The 25,775-nt window shown below is 41.3% G+C and overlaps 1 protein-coding gene across 3 annotated transcripts in view; it reads right to left on the bottom strand.

Moving 5' to 3' along the window:
• LOC147024850 (phospholipid phosphatase 3-like) overlaps nucleotides 1–25,775 on the bottom strand; it is a 62,185-nt gene that overhangs the window by 12,776 nt on the left and 23,634 nt on the right. For all 3 annotated transcript variants that reach the window (XM_085885165.1, XM_085885164.1, XM_085885167.1), the window contains exons 2-4: nucleotides 21,194–21,348; nucleotides 3,496–3,752; nucleotides 1,566–1,623 (exon numbers count right to left, since the gene is read on the bottom strand). In XM_085885165.1, the coding sequence (XP_085741291.1) occupies nucleotides 1,566–1,623; nucleotides 3,496–3,752; nucleotides 21,194–21,348 (470 nt within the window). The remainder of the gene's footprint in view (nucleotides 1–1,565; nucleotides 1,624–3,495; nucleotides 3,753–21,193; nucleotides 21,349–25,775) is intronic.

Below are 25,775 nucleotides of genomic sequence, written 5' to 3'. Positions count from 1 at the left end.
TCATCGATGAGTGCCAACACAGGTGGCATGAGATGGTGGGCCCCAACTCCCGGTGAAATGGCACGGCCCCAAAATGGGGTTCAGTCCAAGTCTAACCCACCCCACTATGTGAAATCACATTTGACTTTTGAAGTTGCTCACATTTCAGAACTGTTTTGCTCGGTAGCTTTGGTGTTCTCATGTGTGCACAGACCATGATGCTGTGTCACAGATTCAAATCCAATATGCTGTGTTAATCATGTCTGTTACGTCCTGATTCGTTCAGTGTGCTAGCTCTTCCATGAGCCTTGACTACATATACAATTTTTTTTTTAACTGTCCATTAGCTGCTCTTGTCATTCGCATAAAAGTTCACTGCTGATGTCTCCTGATGTCATTTTCTCCAGAATGTAATCTGTCTCAACTAAAACTAATAAACTATTAATAAAATTATAACTTTCTGTTTAGCTCGACTCCATTTATGACTTTGATCAACACACATTGCTCGGACTCTTGTGAATGTGGAGCCTCTACTGTATGTATGACCGATTACCACCTGGATGTGGTCTATACCACGTCCATCACTGTTTATGACCGATTACTGACATTGACACGATAGCAGGCTCGTAGTTGGGATGTGATAACTCAAGTTTTGTATCCAGCACTTTTGATGTGATGTGTCGGCTTCCTAGCTGTCCTGGGATTGCCAATGCCTTGCTGAACTCTGGACAAAGGTCAATCAAATTAATTATAGTGTGTGTGTGTGTGTGTGTGTGTGTGTGTGTGTGTGTGTGTGTGTGTGTGTGTGTGTGTGTGTGTGTGTGTGTGTGTGTGTGTGTGTGTGTGTGTGTGTGTGTGTGTGTGTGTGTGTGTGTGTGTGTGTGTGATCCAGAACCTTTTCAGGCTTCACGTATTCTCTTAATGACCCAACATTTTAAACAATGAGGGAGTTTTCAATGAAGGACAAAGGCACTGTGATGTCAAGGGTAATTTGGTATTTGAACGACTACACCAACCAGGCTACCCAGGTAAACCATATTGTGGCACATCACACTTTCTCTGGCTTTTTCTGCTTCTTGTTCAATATTCATCGTTTTTATTTTGCTGCTGCCTATTTAGAATTTGTTGGAATTTTATGTTACTTTTGCACAAGGTAGATTAGTTTTTGTCTAATTTCATACTCGGTGTTTAACAAGAGGATAATGAAGATTTTACAGCGTTAACTGGCGTCTATCAAGCAAGCTGCTCAACCTCAACCTTAATTCGTAATTACTTGAACCAAACGAAGTGACACCATTATCATTTGTTATTTTGCTATAAAAGTAATTTTAAAAATAAGCCCTCTGTTGTGCAATGACAGCGAACAATGATGCTAATGGAGATGCACAAGGCCGGAGGAGTGGGAGAAGCGATGACTGACAGCAAAAGTGTTTACGCAAAGGAGATGCCCGGATTCTTATGCGCTAAGTTTGCGAAACTTGTGAGCATCACATAAACACTGCGCTGATGGATTGAGTGACAGGGAAGGCATGAAGAGCAAAATGTGTGCCTGTGGGGTGGTGGTGGTGGTGGTGGTGGGAACTCACCGCCAAGTACAGCATGGTATACATCGCAAAGGAGGCGTGTCCAGAGAAGAAGGACTTTCTGTAGGACAGAGACAAGCATGCAGACGGTCAGAATGGTGTGAACAAGAGAACCTTTGTCTGGTGCAGTGACCCATCCCCCTCCTGCTCTGATTCCTGGCTCTGCTCTCAGAATTTATAAGCCACTCTTGCAGCGAGGAAAAAAAAAACTCATTAAACGTTTGCCAAATATCAAATCAATTACAACAATCATCATTGTCATTATTTTGTCAATATACTCCGTGGAATTGTAATCGTATTTACCATTAAAATTGCTATTTTCGTAGCTTAATAATGTCAATGGTTATAATTATGATTCCCATTGAAATCTTCACCATCATCAATAGGAACACGAAATCCCTGCAATCATAAATATCACATTCTTTATCGTTTCATGTACGATCCTCCAAAGTTGGAAGTAAAGGAATGTTAATTATTATTCCTATTGCAGGATGCCTGGTAATTTTTCAGAAAAGTCGGAGGAAAATTTAGCAAAGGGCAAAGTGTTCGTTTTGTTTTTGAAATATTTTGGCATCATTAACAGCTTCTCATGAAGATTCAGCACAAACTGTGCATCATGAGGATCAAAGTTTACAGGGAAGGTTTGGCGACGTCTTGTATTAAACCCAAGGCTGGGTTGGCCTGTTTACCGTTCCCATCTGAACCCGTGGCTCATGATGCTCGGATCCAATTTTCAATCGTCATGTACTTTGTTAATTTTTTTCCTTTTTTAACGATGCTGTGTTTGCAATTCATGCAAAATGTAATGTCTTGCAGCACGTGATTCAAGTGCAAGCTCTGCCAATAGCCTTCGACCAATCCACTGAATAAAAGAAACTCAAGAACTCTATAGGAAACTTTTGATACCAACCAACCTATCTTCAGCCACTCCATTGACTTCAGAGATATCATAAAAAAAAATAAAAAAAATGAATCCCTTCACACAATCTTAACTTACTTCTGGAAGCAGCTCTCTGAACCACGCTGTTAATTATATTCAAAGAGTAAATCTTATGGTTGCAAGTTTTATGTGGTTGCACATCTGGTGAAGTGAACTCGGTGGACATAAAACTGCCACAACGAGTGCCCGAAAAGCTGAACCTCCTGTGAGCGAAGCATGGTGGGACAATGCCAGGACAACAGCCATCTATACTACAATGGAACATCTGCTTCTGATGGGCTGTTAGGTTGTGTTTTTATTTTTTTATTTTTTTTCACAACCACACACAAAGAAAGATTTGTTGGAAACTTTGCTTATAAACAATGTGTGAAGCAAACCGGGGCTCGTACATCAAGTAAAACATTCCAGATACTTGGGCAGGATGCAAAAATATGGTACTAATAACACTTGCTTTCGAATGTGTCTCATCCAAGCATCGAAGAGGAATCTTTGATAATTTGCTTCAAGGCAGTGAAGCCACTACCACGCATCTAACCACTCAACACATTGCCATCCACCACCATTTTAATGCCTCTTCGTACACCTGCCTTTTTTGGCGACAACTTTCTGTCGCCCCTTTTGTTGAGTTCCTCCATAAGCCTCTGCATATTAACAGAAAATTACAACAAAGTAAAATTCAACAGTTATCAAGAATCAAGATCTAGTTACCGTAGCAGAACCAATTGCAATCAAACGTTGTGTTGTGCGAAGGCGTTTCCACTCCCATGTGTTATCCGGTTTAAGCAGTTAATCATAAATAAATAAAAATCAAGGTCGTGCCATAATGCCGTATCAAAAGCTTCAATGCTGGTGTATCAAAATAAACTTCAATAAGAGATGTCTGTTTTGCAAATCTTTCCTGCAAATCTTACAGCATCTTGAGCACGAACAAAGAGCTTGTTAACTACAAAATTGTTCATATTGGTGTTGACTCAATGTGCTGCACAGCTTTACCTGGCTTCAATGAGCTCCTTCTGAGAGCCAGTGCACACATGGCCCATGGAGTAGCCATCTGAGCAGTTCAAGGGTTTACAGACAGCGAGGAAGTGCGGCCTCAAGCGGCCCACCGTGGCCTTGGCCACGGCAGTGAGTGAGAGAGTGGCCGCTGCACCAAAGAGATATGAGCCCAGGACACGGTAAAGCGTCTCCTTGAGCATCGTCTTTTTGTGATGCTTTGCAAAGCGGACGCACAGCACTTCACCCGAGCACACCTAAACAGGGAATATAAGTGGAACATACGTACATCATTACATCATTGCTGAGTCTTCGCCTCATAAGAACAAGGAAAATAAAATAATGAGAAATGTACACATCTGTAATTAAAAAGATAGAAATGGTCCCACTTGCAGCATCCCTGATGTCGAGTATTAAGAGATGTGAGTTTTTCAATGTCACAGGAAATCCACAGGTCCATCTGATCAGTCACATTTTGCTGTAACCGGTTGCTGTCTTCGTCTACAAAGCCACCGTACTAATAAAGTTTTCCAACAATGTAGATCTTTATATCCATTGTTATACTCACGTTCGACGTCCCGTTGCATCGAACGTGATAAACATTCTCATATCCCGTTTCATTTGCGGTTTATCGAGTAAAACGATGATTCGAGAAATATCCGAGCCATTAAGCCTTGGTATGTTCTCTTCCACTGTCATCTAATCTTCATTTTCTTATTTAACTTATAAGAGGCAATCGTTGCACCAAGCCATTCATTTGAGGCATGGTTTGAAAGCCGAGAGTTTATTCAATGTTTATGATTTTTTATCACCACTTTCTCTTTTTTTCTTTGCCTCCTATGGTTTCGTTTTTGACATTCTCTGGATTCTGCGTTTGTTTATGTTTGATGTTTAACCGTTATTGTATGACAAAAAAAATAAACAATAAACAAAACACCATTCTTTGGTAGGTTGTGAGTGTGTCTGAAAATGCGATGGGAGAAAAGAGAGAAACGAGACAAATTGAGACTATATCATTAGTATGGTCCAAGTTATTCTGGAGATGTTTGGGGTCATCTCTTTATTATGTATGCACATATGGTGGAATTGTGGACCGACCATCACCTACGAACACACCACTCACCCCCAACCCCCACATCCCCCCCCCCCATATGATGTATGCATGGTAACTTTGTCTCCATGTTTTTGTACTACTCTGCCAAAGCCTCTGCCATTATTAAATGAAGTTCTAAAAATCCCTAAATTACTATTTTAAAGGAATGGGGGCTCTGTTGAAACAGTTTTTCTTGTTTGTGCTGAACAAGAGTGGAGAAAGTTTTATCACAATGATGCGACATTGTTTAACAGGCATGTGTAACATCTTGAGAACAGAACATTACAGGACTGCCAACATTGGCAGAAATAATGGTGACCCCATTGGGGTGTGTCATTGGGGGAGGGTGAATTTGGTGGTGTTTGGAGGGAAAGGGGTATTGGGGGGGGAAGGGATCTTTGTAATGGTTTGAGTAATCACAAACAAACTTATCACCCATAATGGGAGATACTGGAGAGTAAAATAGGGTGGGGGTGGAGAGAAATTTGAGAGGGAGGGTGTGGGGGATGGGAAGGAGGGTTCTTTTTTTCAGGGTCTGGCTATTCATGTCAGCTCTATGGGCCCCAGTACTACCAAACGTGGCTTGCATAATGGGGGCCCCAAGGGGGATTTATGGTGAAAAAAATGTAAAAAAAAATTAAATTAGTTAACATACAATGTCAGTATTAGGTGTTATAGGTTTTTTAATTTAGGGGAGATTTGGAATAGGGGGGAGGGGCTTATGTGATCACCACCAAACTTGGTAGGGTTAGTGTAGGCCACGTGGGGGACTAATGTTGAAAAAACGAAATTATGAGCTCAAGTAAATTTTCACATTTAAAAGGAGGGGTAATTTGGAATCGTGGAAAATGTCATATATTTAACTGTTTTAATTGATCGCAACCAAACTTTTCAAGGATAGTGTCGGCCCCATGGAGAGTACAACATGAAGCGGGGTAAGAGTTAGTTGTGTCTATTGTCTTGAGAACAAAGAGGGCATAGCACGTCAATCCCACCCAGCCCCCCCCCCAACCTTCCTCAGCACTTGGCACTTGTGTATTATTTTGTTAGTTCTGTCTTTGTCTGCCTTTCCTTTATTTTTCAAAAAATAAAACGTACGACAGTTTTGAGAGTGAAATTTGACATGATCTGGAATTGTGTATGCATAGGATGTGTCGGCTTGAACTGGAACAAAGTGAGAGGAGAGTGTGAACCGAGTTTCACCCATGATGATGTGGATGAGCATGGAGGTGATGATTCCGGATGCAAAATGCACTGATGTGAAGGGTCACATTAGGGGCTGTCCCACTGGTTATCGCCAATCTGGAACCGTCCTGGGGCAATTCCGGTGGATTTGTCATTTTAAAAAACAGAGCCTGAATGGGGAATGTTGAAGTGCTGAAGTGTGTCACAGAGCTGAGAGACTTTTCAGAGGAATCCTGACGGTGAAAGGAGCCAGCTGTATCGGTGAGGAGTCATGAAACAGAGTTTGACAACAAGAGAGGGCTGAACGAGCCTCTCAGGGGGATTCCATGCAATGACGCATGAGCTGTTGAGGGAAGATACATGACTCCTGAAGGCATATTTTGCTCAACCTGTGCAACCACCTGCATGCATAGCTCTGCTGCTCTGAGTGAATTCGGTTCTGGAGGCCGCATCATCACCCTGCGCAGAATTCCGGAACCATGAGTGGAATTGTCTCCGTCCCACGTTGTCTTCTTTCATCGTGCTGGAAACCCATGGCCAGAACAAACTGGGAAACCTCCGATCTCTCGGATAAAAATGAAGGCCTAAAAGGCATTCCCATTTTCTCATTTTGTTGTATTTATGTTTAAACTTTTGAGACTTTATTTTAAATCCCTGTGTATGTTATTTGTTTATGGCCTTGCTAATGTGTCGGATCACACTTTCATTGGTTGGATTTTTGCGTTGAAATCTTTGTACATGTCATTTTATTGCTTGAAGGATTGTCCCTGCACATTGTGAATCTCAACTGTTTGTAACAGATTTAGATTGTCTTTTGCATAGCTGATCCTTCTTGTGGTTCCTTGCCTGTTTCATTCCTGCATGAATCACAAACTCGATCACCTTTACAAATTTAATCATCTGGCCTCACTGTGCCGAATAATTGCAACTGATATTGTCGCTCGGTTATTCTTGCAATCGGAACGTGTTGCGAGACCTGTCCATAAGAATGTATTGCTGATGCAGCATCCTTATAGATTGGTCCAGGAATTGGGTCAGATCTTTAATGTCCAATTAGACTTTGGTTAATTATTGGATCTTTAATGTCCACTGGTGATTGTTAACAGATGTGACACCCTCTGAAGGATGATGGTATACTCATTAGTACTAACCATGCAAAGCACCAGGATAACAATTTGTAGTCAGGTCAGGTATCAAACCCAGACGATATGGCTCAAAGGAAAGTGGGCTACCTTTGAGATCTCTTGTCACTGCCAAGCATATTGGAACATAGAGGCTATTCATTTCACCATAGGATTATCAAGTTACAAATTGATAATTTTGATCAGGGTCTTTTTCCATTTTTGTTACTGGTTCCTACTTTCCTACCCTTTCAACAACAAAACTCTTTCAAGGGCACTTTGTACATTTCTCAGACAGAATTCAAAACACACTTAACTCTTTGGATTAATAACAGCACGAATAAAATTCACAACAATAATCATAATAGTACCAATAACAAATAAATTATACCAATAAAATATATTCAAAAGTAGTTTTTATATCATTCATCATAAAATAAATGATCCCTTCAAAGTTATAGTACGTAACCAATGAGTTCAAAGTCTTAGACTTCATTGCAGAGCTTTCTGCTTCTTATTAACTTTTTCACCCTCATTCACTACCTCTCAACATGAATCCTTCATTATCATAAGTCTATTGTCGCCCTTTGTCCTTCTCCTTTTCTGAGTTCTGTTGAATGATCCCAAGCTACTAGCTATACCGGCATTCCATACTGTACCTCTATTTGCTGCTTGCGAAATTCTCTTTCATTGTCTGTCGACCTTTTGCACATTCCTTTAGACAGAGCACTCATGACCCCCAGGTTCACACTTCTGTGGGTGAAGTTCTCTACGAGTGCACTTTGTACTACCAACGTGTGACGTACAAAATGGCACATGTATGACATATCAGCTTGAATGCACTCAAATCACATCAGACTTTGGGAGCGAAGAGATCAGAGAACCGTTAAGACTCGGATAGGAAACCTCGATGGATGTTGTTGGCTTCATTGTGTTTGAATAACTCCTCTGAAAGCATACTCACCTTCCGCAGTTCTGCAATGGTGCTCTGCTGCGTCTCAGAGACAGTGCCTTCAGAAAGTATTCACACCCCTTGACTTTTTCATATTTTGTTGTGTTACAGCCTGAATTTAAAATGGATAAAAATATTTTTTTTTTTGGTCACCAATCCACACAAAATATCCCATAATAATAAAGTGGAATTTTGTTTTTAGGATTTGTTTTTTACAAATTCATTAAAAATGAAAAGCTGAAATGTCTTGGTGTCAATCAGTATTCAACCCCTTTGTTATGACACTCCAAATTGAGCTCATGTGTATCCAATTTCATTTGATCATCCTTGAGATGTCTCCACAACATGATTGAAGTCTACCTGTGGCCAATTCAATAGATTGGACATGATTTAGAAAGAAACACACCTTTCTATACAAGGTCCCACAGTTGACACTGCATGTCAGAGCAGAAACTCAACCATGAAGTCGAAGGAACTGTCCATAGAACTTCGAGATAGAATTGTGAGGAGGCACAGATCTGGGGAAGAGCACAAAACAATTTCTCGAGTGTTGAAAGTTCCAAAGAGCACAATGAGCTCCATCACTAGGAAATGGAAAGAATGTGGAACTACCCAGACTCTTCTGGGAGCTGGCCTTCTGACCAAACAGCAACTGGGCAAGAAGGACCTTGGTCAGGGAGGTGACCAAGAACCCAATGACCACTCTGACGGAACTACAGAGTTCCTTGGCTGAGATGGGAGAACCTGCCGGAAGGACAACAGTGCCTGCAGCACTTCCCAAATATAGGCTTTATGGGAGAGTGGCCAGACGGAGGCCATTCTTGAGAAAAAGGCACATGACAGCACACCTGGAGTTTGCAAAAAGCACGTAAATGACTCTGAGAGCATGAGGCAAAAGATTCTCTGGTCTGATGAGATGAAAATTGAACGTTTTTGCCTGAATGCAAAACGCTACGTCTGGCAGAAACCAAGCACAGCTCATCATCCATCGAACACCATCCCTACCGTGAAGCATGGAGGTGGCAGCCTCATGCTGCAGGAATACATTTCAACGGCAGGGACTGAGAGACTTGTAAGGATAGGGGGAACAATGAATGGAGCCAAGTACAGGCAAATCTTTGAGGAGAACCTGCTTCAGAGTGCAAAGGACCATAGACTGCGGCGAAGATTTACGTTCCAACAGGACAATGACTCCAAGCATACAGCCAAAGCAGCATTGGAATGGCTTCACAACAAGAAGGTGAAAGTTCTTGAGTGGCCCAGCCAAAACTCAGACTTGAATCCCATTGAGAATCTGTGGAAAGACTTGAAGATTGCTGTTCACCGACGATCCCCATCCAACTTGACCGAACTTGAGTAAATTTGCAAGGAAGAATAGGAGAAATCCCCAAATCCAGATCTGCAAAGCTGATGTGGACATACCCATGAAGACTTGAAGCTGTAGTCAATACATATGTTGTTGTTGTTGTTGTTGTTGTTCGTCTTTCGGCTGCTCCCATTAGGGGTCGCCACAGCGGATCATCCGGTATGATCCGCATACTGATTTGGCATAGGTTTTACGCCGGATGCCCTTCCTGACGCAACCCTGATCGCCTCTTATGACACAGGGATAAGGATTGGGTTATGCCATGATTCCAGGCTGCTCTACACCCTCTCATCGTGTGGCCCAGTGCAGAGCTCCCGTCCTCAAGCAATCCTCCAACCCAAGCCTCCGAGTAGCCGGATTACAGGCGCACGCCACTACGCCCGGTATACTTTGTGGAAATACATATTTAAATGAGATATTTCTTTATTTCATTTTGAATGGATTTGTAAAAAAATTCTAAAAAAATGTTTTCACTTTGTCATTTGGGGGTATTTTGTGTAGATCGGTGACAAAAATTAAAATTGAATCCATTTTAACTTCAGGCTGTAACACATCAAAATGTGACAAAAGTTAAGGGGTCTGAATACTTTTTTAAGGCACTGTATGTTCTGGTACATTGTCTATAGGTGACAATGGGACATGTGCACAGTGGCCAAAATATTTTGCCCTGAATATTTTTCTTTGCCAATAACACGACTTAAATTCCAATAGAAACACGAAATTGACTCACCACTGGGAAGAATGTGTAACACTGGCTGGAAAACTACCCAGAAAATGATGAACATCTGTGTCGAGTTTCACCTCATGGTCAAGAAAAAAAAAAGCCTTTTGCACCCCGCCTCATCCCCATCCTGCCTCCCCCACACCCCACCATATATTAAGTTAAACAGAGAGATGTGGATGTCAAGTTTAAAAACTTCATGAGGAGACTAAGATACAAGTACTGTGCATACAGTGAACAAGAGAATTTGGTATGGATAAGACGGGCACCATGGGCAAAATGTCCGCCTTCTATCATCTTGAGTTTCCTTGTATAAAACGCAGTACTCATCTCTATTAAAGCTAATATGTGTCGGCAGACAAAATAAACAGAGCCAGAGGGTTTATGAACTGGGGTTCATCAGAATATGTTTACCATCACATGGGAACGAGATGCCATGAATGTTTCGAGCATCAGCTCTTGTTTGAGACAAACAGGCAGAAGTAGAAATGCACTATCCATGTAAAAATTGAATGTCGGTCGAGCTATTTAAAATCATTCATCTTGCTGCTGATAATAATCGCTGTTACAATTGGGGATTGGGCTGTACACAATGAAATATTTAAAGCACAACACACTGGTTACTGCTCTTTTGCTGTGATTAAGAAGTCGCACGTAAAACTTCAATCGCACTTCACTTCCAATGGCAGTAAACACATTCTTATCTGAATGCAAAGCGCTATGTCTGGCACTTATTAGCCCAAAAAAGTATTTTAAAAATCCATTGTTTTCCTTGTACAAATCGTTGTGTAGTTGAGAGTGTATTGGAATGTATAGAAACGATGGGTTATACAATTAGGTTGTGGGTTTCTTTGCAGCCAGATGCCATATTCTTTGCTCTGAGAGACCATCATCAATCGCTGAGGATACCTGTTCCGGAAATGTCTTGTTCAACAGTTTTCGGTAATTGTTTGTGTTAATTACCTTCGTGACCGAAGTTAGATGGAGGTTATGCACTGTATTTACCCTTATTTGTCTGTCTGTCTGTCTGTGAGCAGGATATCTCAAAAAGGTTATGGACAGATTTTGATTTAACTTGGTGGCCAGATTGAATGTGCGTCAAGGACGAATTGATTAGATTTTGGTGAAGATACAAATGCAGATACTAGAATTTTGAAAGTGATTCGTCCCAATTGAGAGATTGAGGACCAAAAACAACATATAGCACAATATCTCAAAAGGTTCTGAAAAGATTATGACAAAACTAGGTGGAGGAGTTAGGTAGGTGACAAGAACAAGCCAATAAGACTTTGGTTAAGGTCCAGATGTGGACCTGGCCTACCAGTGGGATACAATACAGGCATGCACTGTACCAAGTGCCATTCTAGTTTGTTGATGTAATGTACTTGCACATCTCGTTAAATGAATTGTTGTGTGCCTTTTGTGTGTTTGAGTTCGTGTATCCTTGTCCAGGCCACATGCTGTTGTGGGCCTCGTTCAGATCTGTTGCCGTATTTCCTCCTCTTCCTCTTTTTCTGTTGGTTCATTCCCTTTCTTGTTGCCCTGCTTGCCTCATTCTCAGTGTGTTGCTTTTTTGTCCTCCATCTCCTCGCTCTTTCACGAGACTCACTTTCCCGAATAAATAAAAGTCTTCCACAATATTTGAGTAATATCAAAGACAAAAATATTTTAAGTACCGTCAGTTGTTTGTTCTCATGTTTAGTATCCACCAACAGCACTTGTTTTAATCCCTGTCAGTGCAAGCGATCAATAAAAAAAATCTGCGGCAATAATGGATTAAAGGTCACCCAAACCACCTTATCAGCCATAAAATGACAAACGATGACATCAACGGGACGATTGTTGAGGTATGCTAACCGCCATGGGAAGCAAGGGGAAGCTGATGTTTCAGACGCTAACCCTTCGTCGAAGCAAAAACAAATCCTTTTGCTCCGATGAAGGGTTAACGTCTGAAATGTCAGATTTTCGCTTCCCAAGGCAGTTAACATACCTCAATCATCTCCTGCTGATTTCACCCATAGTTCTACCTGCATGATGATGCAAGTCGACAAAATGGCAAAAGCCTTGCTTAAAATTTTTTTGTAATTGCTGTGGGTTTCGATGCCTGAAAATCCAGCTTGGCTTTTATATTCAAATGTTTGTTTACTACTCCAGTTAGAGAAGGCTTTTTTTCTTTTCTATATCCGTTTTCTACTCCATTTAGTCAATAATAAATTAACTCTACTCCAAGTAGCACATTAATAATGTTTGCCCTTTCGTAATCCAAGATGGCTGTTCACATTTGACATGCAAACTGCTGAGTGCATGAATTTGTTTATTATGGAGGAGCTGCTACCCATGCAGCAGCCATGCATGCTTTGAGATAACAAGCAGTGGAACCTGTTGTCAAGGGACATCAAAGAAGACCAGACGACCTGCTGTCTATACTGGCAGAACCAATCGGGTCTCGTGAGATTTTCGGATTCTCCTGAGATTATCGGGGGAGAGCGTGCACTGCGGCGTCTGCTCTTGGTGGAGAGTGAGTCGGAGCGTCTGCTCCTGACATGGATATCATCGACCATATTGTCCAAATGGTTGATCAAAGAGTTCTCCATAAGCGATGACCGATATCAGTAGTCGAACCACACCTACAAAACCAGCTGCCATACAACGTCCACCTGACAGCCTACGGATTCTTCACAATGTTAAGAAGGTACAACATCAACTCACGCTATCCTTGCCAGCGGTACTCCTAATTGATGCTAGATCTTTGTGGAACAATTTTCATTACTTCGAAGCAACTCTTGCAATGCAGCACAACAACAACCATCTCATAGCAGTAACTGAGACATGGTTTTCTTCGAATAAGCCATCCATTTGTTACCAACTACCCAATTTTCATCCATATCATCGAGATCGTACAGCACGTGCAGGAAGAAGCGTTGCCTTCTATGTACGTAGTGATATGAGATCCAGCATATTAATTGCTTATTGTGTGCCAGCTTACCTAGAAATCCCCTGGATTAATCTGACGTAATCGGTAGACGTATGCCTTCAAATGAACATTTATGCCTGCGTTGCATATGCATCTCCTCGTTCACTCTCTCAGCAAGATATTGTCGACTATACAGTGCCTATGCTTGACCTGATAAACTCAACGGAAAGTGCTGCTGTTCTTATTACGGGCGATTTTTAGCTCGCCTGTTCGAAGAACAGAGAGCTATAGCAATACCCCCGGCGTGAGCGTCAGCGTCAGCGTCAGCGTGAAAATGTTAAATTTTTTGATGCAAGTTATTTTTAACCTCCACCATCGAAGATCGGAGGTTACTGTTTTCACCCCTTTCTGTTTGTTTGTTTGTTTGTGAACAGTATTACGGAAAAACTCCTCGACGGATTTCGACGAAACTTGGTGGGGGGGTGAGGTATGGTCCAAGGATCATGCCATTAGATTTTGCAGTTTAATAGCGCTGAGGGGCGATTTTGGACCCCCCCCCCCAAAAAAAAATTGTTAGAGAAAAAAATGTTTGTTTTTTTGCATTTCTACATGTTTTAAGTGATTTCCAACCCCCCCCCCCCCCAAAAAAAAGTTGGAGAAAATAACTATAACTCTGTCAGCACTGTTGACATCATATTTAATGAATAAGATATAAGGTTCACTTGAGTGACCCAGCAGTATTGGCGGCGGAGGTTTTGCACTCTCCCGAGTGCTCCCCCTCTAGTTTCCTTTCTAATGTTTTTATCGACCACACTTTTTTATACACCCGATATATAGATATCGGGGGGTATTATGTGATACCGGTCATCCGTCCGTCTGTCTGTCTGTCTGTCCGTCCGTTCCTCTCTGCACTCTAACTCCCAAAGTTTTCAACTTTCACATTTCATATTTGGTACATAGGTACAGATTGTGGAGACGGTGTGTCGCGACATACGTTCGTCATCTAAAGTGGTTGCCATGGCAACCAGGATGCTGTTTCCGTCCGTTCCTGTCCCCACTCTAACTCCCAAAGTTTTCAAATTTCACGTTTCATATTTGGTACATATGTAGAGACTGTGGAGACGGTGTGTGGCGACATACGTTCGTCATCGAAAGTGGTTGTCATGGCAACCAGGATGCTGTTTTCCATCCATTCCTGTCCGCACTCTAACTCCCAAAGTTTTCAACTTTCACATTTCATATTTGGTACATAGGTACAGATTGTGGAGATGGTGTGTCGCGACATACGTTCGTCATCTAAAGTGGTTGCCATGGCAACTGGGATGCTGTTTTCCATCCGTTCCTATCCGCACTCTAACTCCCAAAGTTTTCAACTTTCACATTTCATATTTGGTACATAGGTACAGACTGTGGAGACGGTGTGTCATGACATACATTCATCATCTAAAGTGGTTGCCATGGCAACCAGGATGCTGTTTTCCATCTGTTCCTGTCCACACTCTAACTCCCAAAGTTTTCAACTTTCACGTTTCATATTTGGTACATAGGTACAGACTGTGGAGACGGTGTGTAGCGACATACGTTCGTCATCTAAAGTGGTTGCCATGGCAACCAGGATGCTGTTTTCCATGTAGTAGCACAATTCTGTATATACCTTCTTGTTAGGGCATATATTGTGCTCACTTGCGCTCTTGTTACTGATTACAACATACAAATACATATATTGCTTTATAATTATACTTCACTGCAATGCTTTATAAAAAATATTAATTATTAGACGTTTTTTTAAAACGATAAATGTATAAACAGGCGAGCATTGGGTGGCTTTGACACCAACTCTGGTAATGATTTATGTACTGATGGCACAGGTGGTGAAGCAACCTACAAGAGGAGACTCAACATTGGACAAAATATTTATGAGCATTCTTGAACACTATGCCCCACCTGGTGTTAATTCAGTGGTCAACAGGGCTTGAACTCAGGACCTGAGGATCCCAACACAGGCCACCTGCTAAGCCAATGCCAAGCTTCTATCCATTGATGAGCCCTATTGTATCATCTCATACCTCTGAATAAAGGTGAGTCAAATATGTCAGATGTGCATCAGCATAAGGACTGACAAAAAGTTGTATCTCAGAAAAAGGCTCCATTCTCTCTGCAAAAAGTTGGTAGTCTCTTGGTCTTCACTACTTCCTCTTTAATGGGCCAAACTATTCCCACCTTCTTGTGTGGTCAGCGATGGACTGTTTTGGGCTCATGTCTTTCATGATCTGGCTAAGCAGGCCTGGTGTTTGACTGAAGGGCGCAGGAATTTGTAATTTCATCAGCGTGCCTGCAGATAACTAACCTATTCTTTGTGAAATACGCCATAGGATCCTTAACATCCACGATCTGATGCTGGCAAAAAAGGGATGCCCATGTTAATGTCTGTTCAAGTGACCGCGTACTTTATGATTCCACATCCTGCCTCTGAAGAGTCATCCTTCCAAGGTCGGTGAAATGAGTACCGGTGTACTGGTCGTGGTGTGTGCCCTGGTTAGAATAGGTACACCATATCCCTGCATGTCATGAGAGGCGACTAAAGGGTTGGCGTCAGGAAGGGCATCCGGCCATTAAAAACATTGCCTCAAAAAGGGAACCATGAATGTCATGGGGACTGCAAGGCTTAGCCCTGCTCTATCAGGGAAAAATGACCTTAAATGCTTGTGTGTGTGTGTGTGTGTGTGTGTGTGTGTGTGTGTGTGTGTGTGTGTGTGTGTGTGTGTGTGTGTGTGTGTGTGTGTGTGTGTGTGTGTGTGTGTGTGTGTGTGTGTGTGTGTGTGTTTTGCGTATCCTGCCTCTGAAGCACCAATCTGACAGTTTATGTTATGGCCAGAAATTGAACCCAGACTAGACAGCTCAAAGATAAGTTCACACCTCTGCACCATCCTCCCGGACCCTGAAGTTTCCTGATTTGCCTGTCCAGCACGCAGTGGGAGACGTGGTTTTGCAATCACTTCAGTGTGTCAGTCCAGATGATAACTTTTTTTTTTTAAACCATTTAAGCTTTTGTCATCAAATTTTCATTTTGTCAAAAACCCTAATTATGAGGATATGGAGAAGACGAATTAATAATTGGATCAAAATGTCAAATGGCAACATCGCATTGAGTACAAATAGGCATTATTAACCCATCTGCCAAGCAAGCGCAAGGTGGCTGGGTTTTGTAATCCCTTCAATGTTCCTTTCTTTACCATTTGAGCTTTTGTCATAAAATTTTCAACAAACCTTTATTGTGAGAACACAAATTAATAAATTTGACCCTTTTTTTCTTCTTCTTTCTTTTTTTTAAGCTGTTGTTTTCATCAAGTTCAGTTTGAATACAAAGTGGCCGTGAATGGGCTTTGCATTTTGAGATATTTTCTAATTTGTTTTGTCTTTACATTCTCAAACTACATTTTCAAACCAGATTTTCAAAACACTTGCCTAACGTAACTCCGTTTCACCAGTGCTTCGATCATCTAAGTGAGAACTCCATCGCTTTGATCGTCAAAGCAGCAATTCTAGCCCTTCAATCGCTTAAACGAGGTTCCAATCAAGCTGGTGGCATTTGCATAGGTATTGGATGCAAAGTATGACCCTCCTGCTTGCCCTACCCCTGAACCAGCAAGCCTTCCCATCGTGCTTTAAGGACGAATCACGATAGCTGGATGACAGCGCACCAGCCAATGGTAGCGCAGGAATTGGACGCGAGGACCCTGCCTAAATTAATAATCTCCAATGGCGTCTGTGATTGCTTAGCAGCCCATCATGCCACGGAGTTATCTGCGGCTCATTGGCTTCTGCGTCAAAAGTGAGGAAGCGGGTCCGAGAGGCCACTCGTGACCCGGCCAGCAGACCTGTCACAGTAGTAATATGGACAAACGTCTGATAGTTAAACATGAAATGCATTGACAAAAGTTTCTCCAATTACTTGTTTCTGCCTGGAATTTATTATTTTAAAGGAAATTCAAGATGAAAGTTAATTAGCTGTTGGCAATCAGTTAAAATCCATCAAGAAGGGTTGGTGAAACTTTAAAGGGTACTTTCATCAGGAATAATGAATATCGTGAATTCCTTGTGTTTTCAAACTTTTTTTTTTAATGAGGCAGGATACAGTCATATTAATTGGACCAGCAGCATTCTCATGAGGAAACCATCATAATGAGCTATTAAGATAATAAAAACACAAAAAAGGTAAACATCATTTTGATCTCTCCTAACACCCCTATCTTTTCCCATATATTTTCAATCTTTCCACTTTCCTCCCACTGCTACCTTCCCAAACTCCTTTCCCTTTTATTCTTCCCCAGCTCTACTTGCCTCCTCCTCTCTCCACTATCCTTCCCATTCCTTCTTACTCATACTAACTGGACCGCAACAAGTCGGTTGAGGTTAGTCCAATGTTTCATTGAGCCAAACCTGCCTCTAATAGTTTGGTTTGGCAAAACACTTTGGCCTCCTCAGCAATCTTTTGGCCTGCTTCTCCTTTCGCTGTCCTATACCGTGCATACACCGACCAGAACACTATGCCTGGCAAAGCATGACCTTTATCCTCTGACAAACAAGCAGACAATACGGCCATGTTTGTTTGACTTCATAAATCAGACGGCTTATATAAAGCTTCATGTAGACAGTGTTTAAATGGACTATGGAAGCAAATCTCAAACAAGAGAAAACACAGACTTAAGTCAACGCCCATCTAAGGGTGGTTTTAGCTTTAGGTCATCAACAGCAACGGTCAAAATGCTTCCAACAAGTTAAATTAACAGTATATTGGGGAAACTTAGCATAACAATTGTGCATTTTGTGAGGAAAGCACCAAATTTGGCACACTAGTAGCCTATCATATTATGAACAGATTTGGATATTAGGCCATCTCAAATTCAGCCGCTGATGGTTGTGTCAGCCATTTTCCACTGCCATCAAAAATTTTGAGATGGCCCAATATCCAAATCTGTTCATAATACGATAGGCTACTAGTGTGCCAAATGTGGTGCTTTCCTCACAAAATGCACAATTGTTATGCTATATTTAGCTAAGTTGCCCCACTAGTATGTTAAAAACACTTTTTTTTCCTGAGATTAGACTTGATAGCAAAAAAGTGAACATGTTTTGAGCTGAATTGAAGCCTCTTTCACTTGCCAACGACAAACTTCATCCTGCAATGCTCCCTCACATACAACTCATGTCAGACTGGCTGAATAAAGACTCGTCTTCATGTAAACTTTTGCAAATTGATGGGACCATTAAACACCGCTCACTTTCGTGGTGCTCCGTGGTACCGCCCTGTGGAGGTCATAGGGAATCGATTCGATATTGTGGTCGATATGCCTCCAAATTTTCGTTCATTAAAAAAAATAAAAAAATCTTTTGGATTTTTGTTTCCTTCAGCAAGCAGAAAGTATCCATTTGGTTCGATGAACAATAACCGATGGTTATTTGTCTCATAGAAGTGACTGATTGCTTGTTTGGTGGAACTTCTGCTGCTCCAAGACCATTTTTAACAACCCTCCATTGATGCCATGAGAGTATTCTATTTTTTATTTGCCAGTGTCAATCATTCACCATCTGCAAACTGTCTCAAAGCCCCCACCTCCTGTAGCTCACTCCTTGCTGCCTAGGATTGAACCAGTTTGAGTCTGATGGTAGGGGAAAGTGTTTCACGTTGCGATTTCTCCTGAATAACGGTCTTCTGAGGTGGTATTGCCCTCCATTGTGAGGTATTCAGCCTCAACATGCAAATATGTTTACCTAAATCTACGTGTACTCCACCTCACTGCTGTGGAAACCACTTAAAAGCTCCCTATTGGTTGGTGGATCAAAAGCATTGACTTGTCGTAAGTTGTGCGGCAGAACCTGAGATTTTTGTATGTGCAACAATGGCTACAGAAACTTCCAGCTTGGGAAATACACTCCATATCGTGGGAAACAAGTTTCTGGCTTTCGTTCTTTTCCAGCATTCCACAACACACTCCGCTCATGCATTCAGAGCCATAACCTTTGCGAGTGCGATTCCAATCCCTGCGAACGAACATTCAATAACTCAAAACTATTGCCTTCCCCGTTACATATGTACTGCCCGTTACTGCCATGATTTATTATCATCCGATTCGTTTTTACTCCTGTCCTTTTCTTCTGTTTTATGCTTTTGCCTTCAAACAAAAGGAACAAACACCGTTTTGCACTGGTAGTGACAAATGCGGTGCGGACACACAGTGGTGAGTGGTGCTCATGCTGAAGCTACTACATCAATGCCATCATCCGGTTATGGTTCTGCCAGATCAGTGACAGCCCTCTTTACCGGCATCGGGTGAGGTTGCAGAACCATTAGGCAGTACTGATGAACCTGTAACCTTCTGATTGTCCAGAAACATCTCTCACCAGTCTGTATTCATCACTAGGGGCTGGTATGGTCCGTATAAAATTCCCAGGTCCGTGGTATTTCAAAAGGAGATTCCTATTGACCACATGCAGTATAATCGTGCACAGTACTCAATGTTAAGCATATAGATGATGTCTAATGGAATAATGAGATAGTTATTGAGGTCCCTTCTTGGTCACTCTGAACTTGGGGTGTTCTACCCTATTGGAAGTTCATATTTAATGCCATAAAGAGAAGCTTGGTATACTTTTTCCATTTAATTTTATTGAATAACACCCTTGACATGGTGTGATAACAACATCAAAGAAGTGGAAGAAAAAAAAAAAAGACACCCCGATTTTCAGTGCAAGTTAAAAGTGTAGTCTTCCCTTATTTCAAAACATTCAGCTACTTCTAGTGACATAAACGTAGCCTGGTGTTGGCTTCGTGGTTAGGGTGGTGGCTTGGGATCCTAGGGTCCTGAGTTCAAGCTCCGTTGGCTGCTGAATTAATATACACCAGGAGGTTGACTCAACCTGTCATCCTTCCGAGGTCGGCAAAATGAGCACCAGTGTACTGGTAGGGGGGACACTACATCAGCAGCATAGCCACGTCCCAACCAATGATGCAACCAGCAGCCACAGGCTGCACTCGATAGAGAAAGAGAGAGTGACATAAACAGTTCTGAAGTTATCTAAGACACACACACACACACACACACACACACACACACACACACACACACACACACACACACACACACACACACACACACACACACACACAATTTTCCCTGCTAAAGCGGGGGTTAGCTTATCTCAGATATATCTGACAGCGTATTAACAAACACTCCCCAAAAGGTTGTTCGTGAGTGATGACATCATGATTAGCCGTTTTCAATTACACAACGTCAAGGCTCATAAAAGAACAACGACAATGAAGCAGATGGACGAGCGTGACAGCAGTGATTAATGGCGTGCACACTCACATTCCTGTACCACTGATTGGACAGTAAGTGCCCTCAGTGTGACAATGCCCTGACCAAATCCTTTTCACCTTCTCTTACTGTCATTGTCATTGTGTATTCTGACATCGCTATTGGCGTCTGTGACGCAAAGCTGTGCACAATGATGTACATACATGGAAACATGAAGGATGAGAGAGAGAAAAAGTAGAAATGTAAAGCATTGCTGGAATATATATATATATATATATATATATTTCCTATCTCTTATGTGTGCTGAATAAATCACTTTGACTTATAGCTGCTGTTAACCAATTAAAGCAAATGGAAGAATAACCAGGTAACCACAGCTTTTGCTTCACCCAACATTATTGTTCACTGAAAGCCATGTTGACATTTTGTTGATTTTGTTGACCTTCCTGTGGGTATGGAAAAGAGTTCATGGGGCCTTGGTCTCCTTAGAGGTCTCGATCTCTCGCTGTCTCTTTTAGCATGATCTTACAATCCGGATGTTCACATGCATTAACACAAAAATGCTGAAATTGATCTTGTCAGAACCCTGAGTGGATATATTATATATATATATATATATATATATATATATATATATATATATATATATATATATATATAAAATATATATATTATATATATATATATATATATATATATATATATATATATATATATATATATATATATAATCTGAAATGGAGATCATCCTGCATTTCTTTGGCTCACTGCCTATTGGAAGCTTTCCATAGTACTCTTCCCACTGGTGATGAAGTAGTTTGGTTCACCTGTCCACATGCTTGCTTTTAATGATGGAGCCACACCTATATGCTGCACTCTACTGCAATTACAGATAAAGATCATCTTTAACAAGTGAGGAAATAATTCGTTTAACCAGGAAAAAGTTGAGAATCGAGAAAGAAAAGAACTGCATGGATTGAGACAAAAAATATATTGAACTGTGGGTTGTGGTTTTGTGGTTACGTACAATAAATATCGCCATGAGGAGACCACCGGCACTCAGAAGTTCATCGGGGACAGTGTCCTGGAGGTTCGGGTATTTTATGCTGTGGTCATCGCAGGAGAAGCCTTGGTGAAACGGTCGTATAATGTCCAGCTCCAGAGCCACAAAAGGAAATGAGACTGAGGGTGGGATTGGTGAACAAAGATTAATTAAAATTGAGTAAAATCTGGAATGCCAGTCTGCAATCTCCTGCTGGGTAACTCAACAAGGCTCGAAAATTTAATTTAGCTTTTTGTGGCTTGTGCCATTTCTGAAGGAGCTGACAAAGCAAATTCTTTGCCTTTCTACTCCATGGATAGCCCAGTAGCAAGTTCACCGATTTTGAAATTTACAAACAATAAAGTTGCATTGGAACAGGAGGGGTACATTTTCACTTTTGGCAACCTTATCTTGAAGAGCTTCTGCAATACATTGTACTAAGTGTGGTGTGCATTTCGCCTGGAGTGGCATGAATGCTCCTGAATTTCACATCCAATCGGATTGGATATGCATATTCGGTCAATCACATGATCATCCATCCATCCATCGGGACCATACTCTGTGCAGAGTGTTGGTGCGGCCTCACCAGTGTCCTTGGCTATTGTGCACAATCCTGGATGAGTTGCCATTCCGACACAGAATACCAACAAGCTGATACTCATTTTTGCCGACCACGGAAGGATGACGTCTGAGTCAACCCCACCTAGTATTAATTCAACAACCGAGTGGGATTTGAACTCAGGACCCTAGTATCCCACACCCACCACTCTCGCCATCAAGCCAACACCAGGAATATCACGTGATCAGTGCAGCACATAATAAAACTGTGGTCAGCAGGTCGAATTGGAAAAAGTTTTGAATAATTGTGGAAAATGGATATCTCGGCTGACAGAAATGCTCAATTCATGTGCAATCTATCAAATGTCGGGAAACCATCAATACACATTACTACAGTGACTTGTTGCCCAATTCAGTGAGATGAGCAATACGTACATGGTCGCCAGGTATACTGCCTGCCTTTAGCGAGGGTAAATGATAAGGTTCACCCTCGCATGGCAAATGTGACCACATCTACTATAGTGGAGATGGTTTGGGAAGTTCTAAATCATTCCCCCCACACAGTCCTGTCTTGTCTCATTGCGATTTTCATCTCTTTGGATGACTTGAAGAACATCTGTGTGGCATTAAGTTTACAAATGATGGAGACATCAAAGCGGTAGTGCTGAAATCACCGCGTACCCTTCCGAATATTCTCTGCAGATCTCGTTGTGGTCGTTATTTGCCACATTTATGTGACAACACCCCCCTTTACTTCCAGACTTTATACAATAAAGTGTCCATGCCAACCTTGAACCATTGTCGTATTTACTTTCGTAATCTCACTTGGCATTGCAAAATGCAAAAGGCTTGTTCATAATTTATGGGTTCTTTTATTTATTTATTATTTTTTCCACTTTAAAAAAGGAAAACAATTTTTTTGTATCCCTCTTCTCGTGGAACCTGTTCCACTTATTCGTGGTAAACCCGCATACTTGTATTATCACTATCGCAACCTCCACAACCTTTTGTTGACAAATGAAACGACACGTTGGCAGTACGTGGATACACAACTCATTACGTGAGAAGCATTGCAAACGCCATTATTTGGGTAAGAAGTCACACAAATTGCAACCATTGTCCATATCATAATAAAGGAAGACGTACTCTGTCTTTGGTGTCGAACGCTCAAACCGGAGTACAAAGTCTGTGTTCTAACTAATCCTAATACATCTCCCAACTAAAACATTTCTGCCACTCTACTTCACCAGCCTCTCATGTGAGTATTTTTTATCTTTATGTGGTGGGAAAAAAACTCATCGCCTTCAACAAAATGTTGTTTTCTTGGTCATGGATGCCACCCATCATGGTTATATCCAGAAAAAAAAAACACGATTCCATAAATGCCAAACAAGTCAGTGGGGATTGAAAGATGGATACATGAGAGGAACTTTGGTGCAGGAGGCCATTCGGTCCATCATGCCTGGGCTGCACCAACCCCAGTTTCATCACCTATCCCAATGTAGCCAATATCCCCACACCACTCCATCTCTCATGCATTCAGGTACCTATTCTAATTCCTGTTTAAACCTATCCACCCCTAAACTGCCACTACCTATTCTGTGAGACCACTCCATGCATTAACCACTTTCCAACTAAAAGACCCCTGCCTTAATACTGTCCTAACTCTCGTATTCTTTCCTCTCAGGCTATGGTCCTGGTTCTAACACTGTCCATTCTGCTGAAAAACTGCACTGCACCTATCTTGTCCACATTGCTCATTATCTTAAACATCTCAACCAAATGCCTTCATTATCTCCTCCTTTCCAATGCATAAACTCTAGTTTCCTTCAACTATACCTCATAGCTAAGTCGAGCTAGACCTAGAATCATTATACGTTGTATCTCGACATTGTACCCTCTCTATAGCAGCTATGCCATCCTCAGATGTGGTGAGCAAAAGCATACACAGTATTCTAGACAAAGCCTCCCAAATTTCCGACACATCATTAAGATCACCTCTTTTGATTTATAATTTATCCCCCTACAAATACAACCTAAACCCCTGTTTGCTTTTCCTATAGCTGCTTGACACTGTCCTGTATCCTTACCCCCCCCCTTCCTCACCTCCACTATACATTACCACTCCCAACTCCTTCTCCCATGTGATAAATATATAAATTGATCATTTGGAGGGTCGACCCCAAAATTGCCGAATTTATGTCATCACGGTGAACTTTAATAAATCCAACAATGGGGTAAAGTTATAAATTTTTAACTGCAATGTTGCTGCACAGTACAGCCATTGTGTACAGTATTGCAAATAAGCTCCTTTGCATATCTGGGACAGTTTTTTTATGATTACATTCGGTCAGGTAGTAAAGGTGGATCGATGGAAGAAAAAAATATATCATGACGGTATAAATTAGACATGTTTATTTTTAAATGACCTTACAGTCAGAAGGACACCGCGGAGAGGTTCCTTTTGCCTTGCGTCATGCTTTTTGTTCACTTTGCTTTGCACTTTTTCTCTTCTCTCCAGCAGGATGTCCAGGAACAATGGAGCATGGCTCAGTATACATCCCAGGAACGCGCTGCCATTAGAGCTGGTTTAAAAGGGGGGAACTGAAAGAGTTCCAGCGTGGGAATGTAGAGCATTGCACTAAAAACCATGGCTCCGAACCACTCACCCAAGAGACAGCGCCAACCTTTCATCACATGGCATGACGAATCGTGTACGGCTGCTTTGCTTCAACAGTTATCTTTAACTGCCAGTGTATTGTTTATTCTGTTTGAGGGTATGGTCAATGTAAGGAAACATGCGATTTGAAAAGGCTCGTTCTGTTGAGCCATTTGCCTGTTGTGCAATAAGTCAATACTTCTTTTACAATGATTACCGGATATGAAGCTATCCCACTTTATCATACATTGTTTTATTCACAGCTCACGTGCTCTCAAAATGTTGCCAGTTGAAATAAAACTTGTAAACTAATGCTCTTATATGTGAATTGTTTTTAAAAAAAAACATGGGATTCTTGGATTCATTAATTCTTGGATTTGAATTGTGTGTATCCTCTTTTCGCAAAATGTCAAAGTTAACTGCTTTGGGATAAGGGAACGTAAAATGGTTAACATAATGAAAGCCAGGCCACCGGACGCACGTCACTGGATTTGCTTTCATGCCACGCCAGGCCACAAGCCAGGTGCCTGATGTGTTGTGGCCGGCCCAAATGGAACTCTCTGAACTCATTGGCAAGGCTGTAATCACAGAGTACCCGAGAGCAAGCAAGTATAGATACAACATTCACATTATTATCATTATTATTCCCAACTGGACAATGTAACACAACTGTGGCTTTGTGGGTGTACCCTTTAACCAGATTCCTTCATAAGTACAACAACAAAAAAAAATGTATAATACAATTTAAAATTATGTTTACAACTCTGTTTTTTGACAGAATGTTTAAGGGAATTTGTAATCGAAAGTAGAGGAACATATATATATATATATATATATATATATATATATATATATATATATATATATATATATATATATATATATATAATCAAGATTTTACCCAAAAACATTCCCTCAAAATTTAGCCTTTAGCATAACTTTAATCGGAGACATTTTACTTTGCATTCTTATCATGTGCACTTTTCAAACTTCACTATAATCTGATTTTGTTTAACACCAGACTTATCCCCAGCTTTTAGGACTGTTTGGCAATGAGTGCTTGTCGAAACCAGGAAGGTAGCCGTAGGGCTAATTCCTACCCATAATTGTACGGACACCCGTAATTGAATGTATAATCGGCACGCGGCAGTTCTAACTCCAGTCATTTGGGTGTCCATGCAATCATTGACAAGATTCTGTCTTCTTCACAACCAAATCTACTCTTATTCTACTATTCTGTTGCAAAAATGAAAACAAATTCTCAAAGCTTTCAAAGTATGTTCTCATTCTATTTAAAGTATGGTTGTTTGTATGTGAACGTGTTGAGCTGGCATATAACGCATTGGCTCA

Source organism: Eptatretus burgeri, chromosome 6 (genome assembly GCF_056783735.1).
Source record: "Eptatretus burgeri isolate ZD-2024b chromosome 6, Ebu_testis_v1, whole genome shotgun sequence".
NCBI lineage: Eukaryota > Metazoa > Chordata > Myxini > Myxiniformes > Myxinidae > Eptatretus > Eptatretus burgeri.
The sequence above is the reverse complement of the archived record's forward strand: the minus strand, read 5'-3'. Positions and strand labels throughout refer to the sequence as shown.